This window comes from Oncorhynchus tshawytscha, linkage group LG09 (assembly GCF_018296145.1).
Source record: "Oncorhynchus tshawytscha isolate Ot180627B linkage group LG09, Otsh_v2.0, whole genome shotgun sequence".
NCBI classification, from domain to species: Eukaryota; Metazoa; Chordata; class Actinopteri; order Salmoniformes; family Salmonidae; genus Oncorhynchus; species Oncorhynchus tshawytscha.
The window spans coordinates 83,112,775-83,127,199 of NC_056437.1; the positions used below are offsets into that span (position 1 = coordinate 83,112,775).

General features: G+C 44.7%; 1 protein-coding gene across 2 annotated transcripts in view; it reads right to left on the bottom strand.

Moving 5' to 3' along the window:
• The window catches only part of LOC112237880 (glutamate receptor ionotropic, NMDA 2C-like), a 91,776-nt gene that overhangs the window by 44,880 nt on the left and 32,471 nt on the right, over positions 1–14,425 (bottom strand). For both annotated transcript variants that reach the window (XM_042327692.1, XM_042327693.1), the window contains exon 2: positions 8,746–9,190. In XM_042327692.1, coding sequence (XP_042183626.1) covers positions 8,746–9,174 — 429 coding nt within the window. In that variant the 5' untranslated portion in view covers positions 9,175–9,190. The remainder of the gene's footprint in view (positions 1–8,745; positions 9,191–14,425) is intronic.

Below are 14,425 nucleotides of genomic sequence, written 5' to 3' on the forward strand. Positions count from 1 at the left end.
AGACGCAGTAGATGGTATAGAGTACAGTATATACATATGAGATAAGTAATGTAGGGTTTGTAAATATTATATAAAGTGGCATAGTTTAAAGTGGCTAGTGATACATTTATTACATCAATTTTTCAATTATTAAAGTGGCTAGAGTTGAGTCAGGATGTTGGCAGCAGCCACTCAATGTTAGTGATGGCTGTTTAACAGTCTGATGGCCGTGAGATAGAAGCTATTTTTCAGTCTCTCGGTCCCCGCTTTGATGCACCTGTACTGACCTCGCCTTCTGGATGATAGTGGGGTGAACAGGCAGTGGCTCTGGTGGTTGTTGTCCTTGATGATCTTTTTGGCCTTCCTGTGACATCGGGTGGTGTAGGTGTCCTGGGGGGCAGGTAGTTTGCCCCCGGTGATGCGTTGTGCAGACCTCATTACCCTCTGGAGCGCCTTACTGTTATGGGCGGAGCAGTTGCCGTACCAGGCGGTGATACCGCCCGACAGGATGCTCACGATTGTGCATCTGTAAAAGTATGTGAGTGTTTTTGGTGACAAGCCGAATTTCTTCAGCCTCCTGAGGTTGAAGAGGGCTGTTGCGCCTTCTTCACCATGCTGTCTGTGTGGGTGGACCATTTCAGTTTGTCCGTAATGTGTACACCGAGGAATTTAAAAAACTTTCCACCCTCTCCACTACTGTCTTGTCGATGTGGATAGCGGGCTGTTCCCTCTGCTGTTTCCTGAAGTCCACGATCATCTCCTTTGTTTTGTTGACATTGAGTGTGAGGTTATTTTCCTGACACCACACTCCGAGGGCCCTCACCTCCTCCCAGTAGGCCATCTCATCATTGTTGGTAATCAAGCCTACCACTGTAGTGTCGTCTGCAAACTTGATGATTGAGTTAGTGGCGTGCATGGCCACACAGTTATGAACAGGGAGTACAGGAGAGGGCTGAGAACGCAACCTTGTGGGGCCCCAGTGTTGAGGATCAGCGGGGTGGAGATGTTGTTACCTACCCTCACCTCCTGGGGGCGGCCCGTCAGGAGGCCCAGGACCCGGTTGCACAGGGCGGGGTCAAGACCCAGGGTCTCTAGCTTAATGGCGGGTTTGGTGGGTACTATGGTGTTAAATGCTGAGCTGTAGTCGATGAACAGCATTCTTACATAGGTATTCCTCTTGTCCAGATGGATTAGGGCAATGTGCAGTATTATTGCGATTGCATCGTCTTTGGACCTATTGGGGCGGTAAGCAAATTGGAGTGGGTCTAGGGTGACCGGTAGGGTGGTCCTTAACTAGTCTCTCAAAGCACTTCATGATGACGGAAGTGAGTGCTACGGGGCAGTAGTCATTTAGCTCAGTTACCTTAGCTTTCTTGGGAACAGGAACGATGGTGGCCCTCTTGAAGCATGTGGGAACAGCAGACAGGGATAAGGACTGATTGAATATGTCCGTAAACACACCAGCCAGCTGGTCTGCTCATGCTCTGAGGACGCTGCTGGGGATGCCGTCTGGACCTGCAGCCTTGCGAGGGTTAACACGTTTAAATGTTTTACTCACGTTGGCTGCAGTGAAGGAGAGCCCGCAGGTTTTGGTAGCGGGCCGTGTCAGTGGCACTGTATTGTCCTCAAAGCAAGCAAAGAAGTTGTTTAGTTTGTCTGGGAGCAAGACATCCTGGTCTGCGACGGGGCTGGTTTTTGTAGTCCGTGATTGACTGTAGACCCTGCCACATACGTCTCGTGTCTGAGCTGTTGAATTGCGACTCTACTTTGTCTCTATACTGATTCTTAGCTTGTTTGATTGCCTTGCGGAGGGAATAGCTACACTGTTTGTATTCGGTCACGTTTCCGGTCACCTTGCCCTAATTAAAAGCAGTGGTTTGCGCATTCAGTTTTGTGCGAATGCTGCCATCAATCCACGGTTTCTGCTTGGGGAATATTTTAATAGATGCTGTGGGTACAACATCACAGATGCACTTGCTAATAAACTCGCTCACCGAATTCATCAATGTTGTTGTTCGACGCTATGTGGAACATATCCCAGTCCACGTGACCGAAGCAGACTTGAAGCGTGGAATCCGATTGGTCGGACCAGCATTGAACAGACCTGAGCACAGGTGCTTCCTGTTTTAGTTTCTGTCTATAGGCTGGGAGCAACAAAATGGAGTCGTGGTCAGCTTTTCCGAAAGGAGGGCGGGGGAGGGCCTTATATGCGTTGCGGAAGTTAGAATAACAATGATCCAGGGTTTTGCCAGCCCGGGTCACGCAATCAAAATGCTGATAAAATTTAGGGAGCCTTGTTTTCAGATTAGCCTTGTTACAATCCCCAGCTACAATAAATGCAGCCTCATGATATGTGGTTTCCAGTTCACATAGAGTCAAATTAATTTCGTTCAGGGCCGTCGATGTGTCTGCTTGGGGGGAATATACACGACTGTGATTATGATCGAAGATAATTATCTTGGTAGATAATGTGGTCGGCATTTGATTGTGAAGAATTCTATGTCAAGTGAACAAAAGGACTTGAGTTGTTGTATGTTGTTATGATCACAATACGTCTCATTAGTCATAAGGCATACACCCCGCCCTTCTTCTTACCAGAGATATGCTTGTTTCTGTTAGCAAGATGCATGAAGAAAACAGGTGGCTGTACCGACTCCGATAACGTGTCTCGAGTGAGCCATGTTTTGTGAAACAAAGAACGTTACAGTCTCTGATGTCTCTCTGGAAGGCAACCCTTGCTCGGATTTCATCAACCTTGTTGTCAAGAGACTGGACATTGGCGAGTAGTATGCTCAGGAGCGGTGCGCGATGTGCCCGTCTACGGAGCCTGACCAGAATCCCGCTCCATCTGCCCCTTCTGCCGCGCCGTTGTTTTGGGTCGCCGGCTGGGATCCGATCCATTGTCCTGGGTGGTGGGCCAAACAGAGGATCCGCTTCGGGAAAGTCGTATTCCTGGTCGTAATGTTGGTGAGTTGACGTTGCTCTTATATCCAATAGTTCCTCCCGACTGTATGTAATAAAACCTAAGATTTCCTGGGGTAACAATGTAAGAAATAACACATAAAAGAAACAAAATACTGCGTAGTTTCCTAGGAACGCGAAGCGAGGCGGCCATCTCTGTCGGCGCCGGATGAGAGATAAAGCCATATATATCACTGCACAGATGCTTTTATAGGACCCCAATACAACAGATTTTCTTGTCAGAATACAATGCTCTCTACACACAACATTTAGGCTACTGATTGTTTTTAAATCTGGACCAATGGTGGGCATTTGAAGGACTCTCACAGAAACAAAGAGCTGTCGCTAATTATTGATGGAGATGGAATGGAGATGGAATGGTTTAAAAAGAACATAGGAAAAGAAATGAGGCTTTTCAATAAAACACAAAGTTGCAACTGCAAGGACGGACACCTGAAATTGTGGTCCTAGGAGCTTGAGAGATTAGAGCAGGAGGTCTGTACTGTGTTGTAAATGATTCAGAAGTTGCAAAATAAATCTGAGGGAGGCCGGCAGCAAGTAGCCCTTCCAGAAGGGCCGGTGGAGAGAAAGAGGCCGACGTGCTCTCCCTTGTTCTCTGTCTTGTTCTCTCTTTCTCTATTCTTCCTCCCTTAGTGCAAGAGGAGCACATCGCAGCCTGCTCTCTCTCGCTCTCTCTCTCACTCTCTCTCTCGCTCTCTCCCCCTCCCCCTCTCTCTCTCCCTCTCTCTCTCTCTCTCCGATGGTGAGTGACTTCTGGACATGGATCTTTGCTGCGGCATATGTCCGCCTGCAACTCCCAGCGTGATGTGCCCTGGCACTGTCGTCATGTGCTCGTCCTATGTGCTGACGTCACAGGGACCCTGCTCACAGGGCCGAGGAACAGACGTACACCGCCGTAGTCATTTGTCCTTCATCACAACGATAGAGGAGATCCAAATGCAGTAACACATAGCACTGAATTACAATCATATTGTACGTGTGAGTGTTATTATATCAATTTTTAATGCATTTATATTACATTGTAACACTAAAGTGAGCACAAATTCATTAGTCTGTCTGAATTGTATTGTACTCGGTAATTCTCATGCCAAATGATCTAGTATTATATGCCTTTGACTTGCAGAAAACCAGGACAAAACATATATTAAGTGATTTTCTTATGCATTCATGCATCCCTACTGAGATTTCAGATTCCCATACAGTTCCTCTGAAAACCATCCCAGCCTATTTATCCCTGTCTAGACAGTTCGTACTGTATCTGTGTCACTGGCCCCAGGATGCAAAGCAACGAGGTAGAGAGGGACACAAGTAGGTTTAGGATGTGAAGAAAGGAAGAGAGAAAAAGGTTGCTCTACTTTAGGGATGGGCCTCAGGCTCCCCTTCCTGCTTTAAGAAACGAGGTCTGCTGCTGCTGCTCGCCCTGCTTCCCACACCTCGCCGGACCACTGAAGCAAAGAGACTCTGGACCCAATCCTAACTTAAGATACATTTAAACGTATGCATCAATGATGCGTTAATGTCAATGGGAGATCTAAGATGTAATAAAAAAATGTTGGTTACATCCATAAATCTCAAATTAAGATTTGGTCCCCAATAATAGAAGGTGTGTGAAGTGAGACGGCTGGACAGACACAGTCTGAAGGTTGTCTTGTCTACCTGAGACTACTACTCATGTCTCCGTCTATTGGGCTTTGCTGCAAGTGTGTTGTGGTTAAACATTTGATACATGACTATACCCTGCTATTCCCCTTGTGAATCATGTTAAAACACGGTTTAGTCAAAAATCACATGTAATATAGTACATATCAAATCACAATTTGGGTACCGTTGTTTGTATCACAGAAGGTTGGTGACACCTTCTTTGGGGAGGACGGGCTAATAATGTGGTAATAAGTAATGGTTGGAATGGTATCAAATACACCAAACACATGGTTTCCTATCACGCCTGCCCCCGCTTCCCCTCTCTGGCGCTCCATTACGCACACCTGTCACCATCATTACGTGGAATCACCCGGACTCCATTACTTTGTTGATTGCCCCTCTATATCTGTCTGCTCCTCAGTTTGTTCCCTGTGTCAGCATTGATGTCGTTATGTTTTCCCCTGTCAAGACGCTGTCATTGTTTGTAATTATCCATTACATGTTCACTCCCACACAATCATTTCTCTCTCACACAATAATAATAATTTCCTGTTGCTGCAGGATTGTTTTCCAGCTGTGAGAAACTGGTCAAATGAAGATCCTACATATGTATTTCATCCTGAGAAGGAAGAGGAGGATAAGGCTCCTTTACCATCATGAAGCATCTTTACCATCATGTCGTACATAGCAGCTACTAGTCACCCCTGGTTGTAAATCCCCAGTGGGAATGAATGCACCAAAGCCCCCCTTGCGTTTTAACATTCCAGGCAGGCGTGTTAGCCATGATTGATTGGCAATGGTGAAGCAGATTTTATTTAAATTCCATCAGAAGGTGATATATGGCTACATGCCTCACAGCTAGATTATAATCCTCTGTTAAGGAAGCTCTCTCTCTGTTTGATGGCTGCAGACAGACAGTTGGCCTTGTCTGAATTTGTCCCATACTTCTTGTAAACCCATGTTTGTCCTCACCCACATATATTCCATTGATTGGATTCTTTGTGTCTGCTAGGCTATTGATTATCCAATGATTGTTTTAACTTTTTCTAATTGCGAGAAAAAAACGGGAATAATAGGTTTCTCATGGGTTATTGTAATTTAGCTAATCAACATGCTAATTGAGCAAAATCTCCTCAGGATAGGAATCTGTTCTCTGTTAATTTTCGCCTTCCTCTTCGAGCGAGATCAAACTCCAGGCTTTCTCAGAGACAACATTTTAAGTGATTGAGTTGGCTTGTCAACCAGCTTGGACGGCGTCCCACCAATCAATCAATGGTGAGCAATCGCTCAGGCTCATTGAAAAGCTCATTTAAAGGTATCTTAAAGGTTCATATAAAACACTGCATCTGAAGTGGTGACATTTAAGTGCCATCACATTTTAAATGAAGCAATGAATATTAATTTCTAGTGCGTAAGCACACAAACATATAATTATTATTCTTTTTTATAGTATCCAATTGTTTCTAGTAGCTACTATCTTGTCTCATCGCTACAACTCCCGTACGGGCTCAGGAGAGACGAAGGTTGAAAGTCATGCGTCCTCCGATACACAACCCAACCAAGCCACAATGCTTCTTAACACAGCGCGCATCCAACCCAGAAGCCAGCCCCACCAATGTGCCAGAGGAAACACCGTGCACTTGGCAACCTTGGTTAGCACGCACTGTGCCCAGCTCACCACAGGAGTCGTTGGTGCACGATGAGACAAGGACATCCCTACCAGCCAAGCCCTCCCTAACCCAGATGATGTTTGGCCAATTGTGCTTCGCCCCATGGACCTCCCGGTCATGGCCAGTTACAACAGAGCCTGGGCGTGAACCCAGAGTCTCTGATGGCACAGCTGGCACTGCAGTACAGCGCCCTTAACCACTGCGCCACCCGGGAGGCCTACACAAACACATTTTGTGAGCGTTTCCTATATTGATTACTGTTTTGTTGATGGACCCCGGGTTACTTCTAACAAATACACTTTCCCTCGCAGTCATCTCGGCCACACACAAAGTAAAGATTGAATCAATGAATCAATTTGTTGTTTATAAAAATGTATTTAAATTCAATTGAGTTGGAATGCATCCATTTTTTAACCAGCTCTCTATTTAACTGCAACCCCATGAGGATTTGTATGAATGTGAATGCGTAATCAAGGTACTGTGAGTCCATGGCCCTGGCCGTCTCCTGTTGTGGAGGAACACGTTTCTCACGTTTATTATGAAAATCTCACAAACATGAGGGAGAGAAAATCCTATTTGAGCTGTGGATTAACTGATGGAAATCGAGGGTGGTGGGCAGACCTCATATTTTCCGCTACTCAGTTCCCTGTGTGCCGCATACTCAAACAGCCAGCTACCGGAGCTGAAATTACTAGAATTGATTAAAGATTACAATACAGCAGTATTCTCTTCTTGCTCTGACCTGCCGAGGTCAGCCAGCCTGCTTTATCACCCTCCATTTTCCCCTGCTGAATAAATGCTTTGTTTAAGGTCGGTGGATTGGCGAGCTATGCCCCACCAGTCCTCTGTATTCTCAGCCTACATCAATTTGCATAGAACCAATAAAGATGTGATGCTCATAATGTGCATTCTCTGTCTCTGTGAGTTGTATTATGATGCTAATAATGTGCATTCTCTGTCTCTGTGAGTAGTATTGTGATGCTCATAATGTGCATTCTCTGTCTCTGTGAGTAGTATTGTGATGCTCATAACGTGCATTCTCTGTCTCTGTGAGTAGTATTGTGATGCTCATAACGTGCATTCTCTGTCTCTGTGAGTAGTATTGTGATGCTCATAATGTGCATTCTCTGTCTCTGTGAGTAGTATTGTGATGCTCATGACGTGCATTCTCTGTCTCTGTGAGTAGTATTGTGATGCTCATAATGTGCATTCTCTGTCTCTGTGAGTAGTATTGTGATGCTCATGACGTGCATTCTCTGTCTCTGTGAGTAGTATTGTGATGCTCATGACGTGCATTCTCTGTCTCTGTGAGAGGTATTGTGATGCTCATGACGTGCATTCTCTGTCTCTGTGAGTAGTATTGTGATGCTCATGACGTGCATTCTCTGTCTCTGTGAGTAGTATTGTGATGCTCATGACGTGCATTTGCTGTCTCTGTGAGTAGTATTGTGATGCTCATAACGTGCATTCGCTGTCTCTGTGAGTAGTATTGTGATGCTCAGTCTAATTAAAGTTTCTCTCTGTGGCTGAGCCCTTTGTGTAACACTCTGGGAGAGGGATCATTGCTCCTAAACCTATGAGGCTTTACTCTAAAAGCAATTTAACGGCAGTCTAATCTGTATCACAAACATCCCTCTGATAATTTACTGGTGGCAAACTCCAGTGCATGATGCCGGGTAATACAACATTTCAAATCATTGCATAACTCTATTGACATGAGGGGTCCAACTGTAAACTATAAATTTGTTACCAGTAAATACAAATATATTTCTCTAGTCTAACATCTTTGTGTCTGGTGGGACCAGAAGTTTAAAAATAGAACAAGGATGAAGTGGCAGAGGCTAACAGGTTTTGATTTTGACCTTCATATTTTAATGAGTGTATTAGATGCAGTATTTGCACATCCCTCTGCTACCTGGTTTAACACCTTATCTTGTTGTTTCAGTCTTTCTGGCCTAAGACCGCCAGACACGAAAAAAACACAGTGTCTGTATGGGCAGCATTAACATTCAGTGAGTTTATAATCATGTGCTGTAAGTCACCTGGAAATGGCAATGTGTGTCTGCTAATGTTCATTATGACTCTGATAATCACCAGACTAATGACGGTTGGCCTGTGTGTGTGTGTGTGGTGGAGAACTTTCAAGATCTGAGTGCTTTGCTCACCTTGGGGGACCTGTGTTGTTGAGATTGTTGTTTTGGTTTTATTATTTGTACTGTGAGTTGTGCCAGGGGTCTTTCCCAGTTCTTTATTTCCTTGTCACTAGAATATAAAGGGTTTAAAACCTATGATGTAATGAGACTTTGTAGTCATAAACAACACATCAGTTAAGCTGCTACTCTCTACAGCAGTTTGGGGAAACAAATAATGTGGCCTTCAAGGTTATTTCAAAAATAAAAAGAAGATGAACTTAAGCATGTTCCTCCGGCAGCCTAGACACCAAGTGTCCCCCGGCCCAATCCTGGTCACTGACCTTGTGTGGCAGGACCATGGCGGAGCCCCCGCTGATGCCCACGATGGGCACGGCCGTCTGCAGGGCAATGAAGTCCAGGATCTGTGCCACGGCTTCCGAGCCGATGTTGTCCTCAAACACCACACCATGTACGCGGTTGGCCGCCAGTGTGTCACAGATGCGTGTGAGCAGGGCCCGAGGGTTGGTGTTGTTTACCAGCACTGTGATGGGATTCACCTCCAAGGGCAGGTCCATGAAGTTCTCCCTGCTGAGACGCCCCTTGATCTCCTGCTGGTAGGCCGAGCCACTGAACACCACCGCCACGTTGACTGCTGGCAAGGGCGTTGCGAAAGGCCGACCTTGGCACCAGGGGGCAGTGCAGAGCAACAACAGCAGCAGTAGCGGCCACCACCACGGGGAGTCGCTCAAGTGGCCTAGACGAATGCCCATCTCAGTCACCTACTGCCTGAGAGAGGGGACGAGGGTGGGGATGAGAGGAGGAGAGAAGAGAGATGGGTAAAGACATTTGTATGAGATACATAGGACCGTTTAGTGTCATTTGTGCAATGTGATAATGCTTAGTAATCCCTCCAGGCAAGCCAACCAAACCAACTGCCTGTAGTTTAGAGACATTTTAGCTTAATCTGTGAGTCATGTGCTTCATGTGCAGGTGTGTCTCTATGTAAGCGGCCATGAGTGGTGGGTTGGGTCAGGTGGATGATGAGAGACCCAGGGTACTATTTTTTGTGTGAGTGACCTGGTTTGGCCATGGGTATTATGTGCTGTTAGGTGGGGACCTGGTTTGCCATGGGTATTATGTTTGGTGTGCAACACAAGGCAGTGAGCAGGTTGCTGTGCCTGCGGATGGCAGCTGCATGGGTATTATGGCTGTGAATAGGTGGAGACCTGGTTTTGACCCCCACTACTGTTGTACTCTGCAGTTGAATACAGCAGATGGTGCCTACTGTTTAATGCAAAAAATGGAGAACAAGGATTTACCATTTATCTCTCGTGACGTTTTCCCCCTCTGAAATAATGCTGCAGAGCTATTCCAACTTAATCTGGTTTTGGCAAAACGTTTTCTGAATGCATGGGTATTATGTGCTGTGAATAGGTGGGGACCTGGTTTTGGCCATGGGTATTATGTGCTGTTTTGAATAGGTGGAGACCTGGTTTTGGCCATGGGTATTATGTGCTGTGAATAGGTGGAACCTGGTTTTATGGGGTGGAGGTGGGGACCTGGTTTTGACCATGGGTATTATGTGCTGTGAATAGGTGGGGACCTGGTTTTGGCCATGGGTATTATGTGCTGTGAATAGGTGGGGACCTGGTTTTGGCCATGGGTATTGAATGTGACCTGTTTTGAATAGGTGGGGACCTGGTTTTGATGTGCCATGGGGACCTGGTTTTGACCATGGGTATTATGTGCTGTGAATAGGTGGGGACCTGGTTTTGGCCATGGGTATTATGTGCTGTGAATAGGTGGGGACCTGGTTTTGGCCATGGGTATTATGTGCTGTGAATAGGTGGGGACCTGGTTTTGGCCATGGGTATTATGTGCTGTGAATAGGTGGGGACCTGGTTTTGGCCATGGGTATTATGTGCTGTGAATAGGTGGGGACCTGGTTTTGGCCATGGAGGCTGATTTTAACGGCAGCTACATGCTGTATTTCTAAGGCATTGTTTACGGAAAAAACCTCATGTCACTTAACTTGGATGACAGTTTTCCCTTAGATGAGCCTTTGAAATGAATAGATCAGTGTTTAAAAACACTGCATTGCTAATAGACTTCAATGCAATTTTCCCAAAGTACAGTGACACAGGGACAGTAACAAAGTTTGTTAAGGGATTCACTTTTAGTTTGAAATCATAAATCCTACATTCATGTTCTAGGTAATGAATAAATGATCAAATCGACCAGAAACTCTTTAGCTTGTTTTGATCTTCCAGATATTTATAGCTGTAGGGCAAAGTAGAAAAAAACGATCTATTTCACAATGCAGTTGAATGGAGTTAGATCCTACAGCATTACATTCACCAATCCATTTAATGTCTGGTCAGATACTGTGTCCTTCTGTCAGACAGAGTCATCCTCTATGAGTTATCTGTCACACTGCCGCCTGCGGGCCTGACACTGTGTGGTGTGTGTGAGTGTGTGTGAGTGTGTGCGTGTGTGTGTGGTATCCTGTCAAGGGGACCTGATTTAGCATGTGATTGAATCACAGTGGGGTGATTACAATGTAATCCTCAGTATTCCTTGGCGGGTGTCATGGCCCACGGCATGATTGTGTCTCCCTATCAAGACATGTAGGATAGCTGGGGACCCACTGCAGTCCCCATTCCTCAACCCCTGCCTGACAGAGGGAATGGGACGAGGGGCTTGTGTTAGTGTAGATGGAGTGTACCAGTAAAGTGGCGGTGATGTTCCCATGGGGTAATTGGTTGGACTACGTGGTAATATAGTCTCCAATCTGAAAAGCTGCCTTCCAGAGGACCGTAGAGGATTTCTGCATCACACTGCTGGTCAGGGACCTTATCAGCAGCACATGGCTGAGAAAGGACCATTATAGATTGTCATTAGTAGTGGAGCAGCCTAGAATACCAATGATGGTACGGCTGCTGAGAATGGAAAGGCATTATGAAAGTTGCTAGATATTGACCATATCAAAAACATAATGGATTTGTTGTGCTGATTGACATACATATTTTCCTTTTATGACATCATTGCTGAGTTTCCTCTGTCATAGAAATAGGCAATATTTCTGTCATTGATCATGATCATGCAGGCTGATTGATAATCCCTTAAATTGTTAAGAACACAGAGCAGGAATGTATTGCTTTCCTTCAATGACATTACCCACGTCTTATCCGGCCATTGTATGATGGAACATTTTAGTCTTTGAGGAGGATCTCATTAAAAGAGCTTGACCTTCCACATGTTTAAAAGAGCTTGACCTTCCACATGTTTAATCACGGCAATGAAACAGCTGAGGTGGATGTCTGAAGGTCACCTACATGGGGGATTACTGTGGTAAAATGGGGTTGTGGAATTAAACACAACAGCCAATGAGTCATCATCGACTTAATCAGATGACTTATGTTTGTCGATATGCCCCCTATTACCAAGGTGTATTCCAAACAGAGACACAGAACAGCTATCGGGAGGTAATTACATCACAGTGGAAACATTGATTTGACCATCTAGCCCAATTTGACCTTGCTGACAACAAAAGTGGAACTCACACCACTGTGATTTGCAATAACGCTGGGCAATATAGTCATGAAACCTGTTCAATGTTGTTGAACATTGCAGTCGTTCTGTAGCTTGGTCACAACCCAAAGTCTCCAAAACACAGGAAAGAGGCTTTTATTACTGTGATACATGGAGCTAAATCCACCCCCAAACTCGTACAATGGCTTGAGGCTTTATTCCAATGTTAGGGATCAAAACTCACTGTGGATATTTATTTTAGTCAGGGATATTGTAATAGAAAATGCACGTCTGGGTACATCATTTACACTGTATTTTTTTTTCAGATCACAATTTATTTGGTTCTTAAGCCTGGTTGGAACAGATGAGTGGTAAATACTGTAATTTGGGACCATGGGAAAGAGACAGGTTGCTGTTTACGTCATGATGCAGTCATGAAAAGCTTGTTTTATGACTTTTGTGTCATGTTGAGTCAGTAGAAACAAACAAAATCCCACTGTGAAACTAGTGAACATGAACATAAGCAAACTCTATTGCGATATATCTATGATACTCTAAGTATGCAAACAGTCATTACTGTGAGACATGCAGGCACTGGGAGAAGATGTGCCTGAAGGAGATTTTCCCCAATCTACACAGACAAGAGATCATTTGTCTTCTACGCTATGACCTCTGTAATCTGGGGTTGGATTTTGGAATGCACTGCCATGTCAAATTCTTTGCTCTCTAGAGTTGTAATCTCTGTGAGTCCCCATTTTTCAGTGCCTGGATTTGATATGTGTTAGTTGCCTCCTCAAGTTTTCACAGCTCCAGCACCCAGCCTCCTATCAGTGGGAATGTGTTCAGTTTAGCGACCTCTCTCTCTCACTTGACTCTGCCCAAGTCACCGCTGGCTGGCGCGAGGGCACACAGACCAGATTAGATCAAAGCTTCTGCCACTGTTCCAGTCTGGCACTTAGAAGGGCTCAGACCGTTTCCCCATGCACCGTTACTACTGAGCAAATCCCTGGTGCGACCGCAAAGATTATGCCATGCCTTTTTAAAACTGTCATCCAGCTAAAAGTGTTAGGGAGAGGGAGATGACAGAGCAAAACAGATACCAGATCTAACTATGTGACAGTTGATATTCTATCTCTGTTTAATGGCAGACAGTCCTAACAGAATCCTTCAAGATCTTCACCTTGGCTTTCAGACCAGATGGGTTTACAATGAGGAATTGCTTATCTCCCTCTAGTGGGTGAGTTGGTAAAAGCAGTTCCCTTAGAATATCAGTTGTCCTCTGCTGTTTCCTTATCAAACCAGAGAAGCTAATTATTTCCGTCTCTGTCCCACTTCTCTTATGTAGTCTTTGGGAGAACTGTCTCTACTGTAACACATGTGACTAAATAACAGGGGTCAAGGGGTTACATGTGTTATTGTAATAACACCTGCCAGATGTGTTTTGTTTTGTCTGGACTGGCCTGAGAAATTAAATTATTTTAGTTGTACACCTTTTCAGCTATTCCTTTGTCCTAAAGGTGATTGGTTGAAAGTCAGCTGAGATGACACATTTATTTGCTTACAGTGTTACTATTATCACACCTATTCAGGAGCCCCTGCTCAGACATGACTGCACTCTCCTCATGCCCAATTCCCAGCCCTGCTCAATATCTTAAGACCATAGTGGTACAGTAAGTACATCTGGTTGTGGGGTGGGGTGGGGGGTTGTTGTGCTCGTCACTGTTGACGTAAGGGGTCATTTCGTATTCAGTGCATGAAACTGCTGCTAAGACTTACACCTGGCTCATCCTGGGCACAGTTTGATCAATATGCTCCAAGGCTTGGAGAGGCATGCTGGTGCCTCGTGGCTCTCTGCTCAGCCCAATCACATTTTAGACTTGAGTAAGGAAACTTTATCATTTATAGGTACTCAACAATGGGTTAACATGAAAAAGACATACTTACATTAAATCCTATTAGAATTCCTTTATAATAAACCCTTTCAAGTCTAATCAGTATAAATCTCCTTTTCATTCCCATATATTATGCATGTGTTCGGTATTAAGGATTAGTTTAACCCTACACAGTGTAATTGACAATTTTACCTTCGCTAATGCAAAGACCGCCAACTAATTCATCCGATCGTTATGGTCACAGTTCATTTCCCATTCACCTGTGATTATGGGTTTAGCTAAGCCATGAAGATAAAATACTGTCATTCTAATCCCCCCAAATCCATTACCTTTCAACTAATCTGGTAATTCATGAGCATTTTGAATACACTTAAATAGGAATAATAAAATGCTTTTGTGAAAACAGTGAATCGGCTTCTTCCAGTCATGCATTGTCGAGTAAATTAGAATCAATTAGACTTTTACTGTTAACCAATGAGTATCCTCTCAACTCCTATTCATTGGTCCTCACTGCTACCGTGGTTTCCAGACTCTGTTTAGCTCGGCTCTATCTAAAGAGCTTTGTGGACCATCTGATAAACAAAACAATACATGTAGC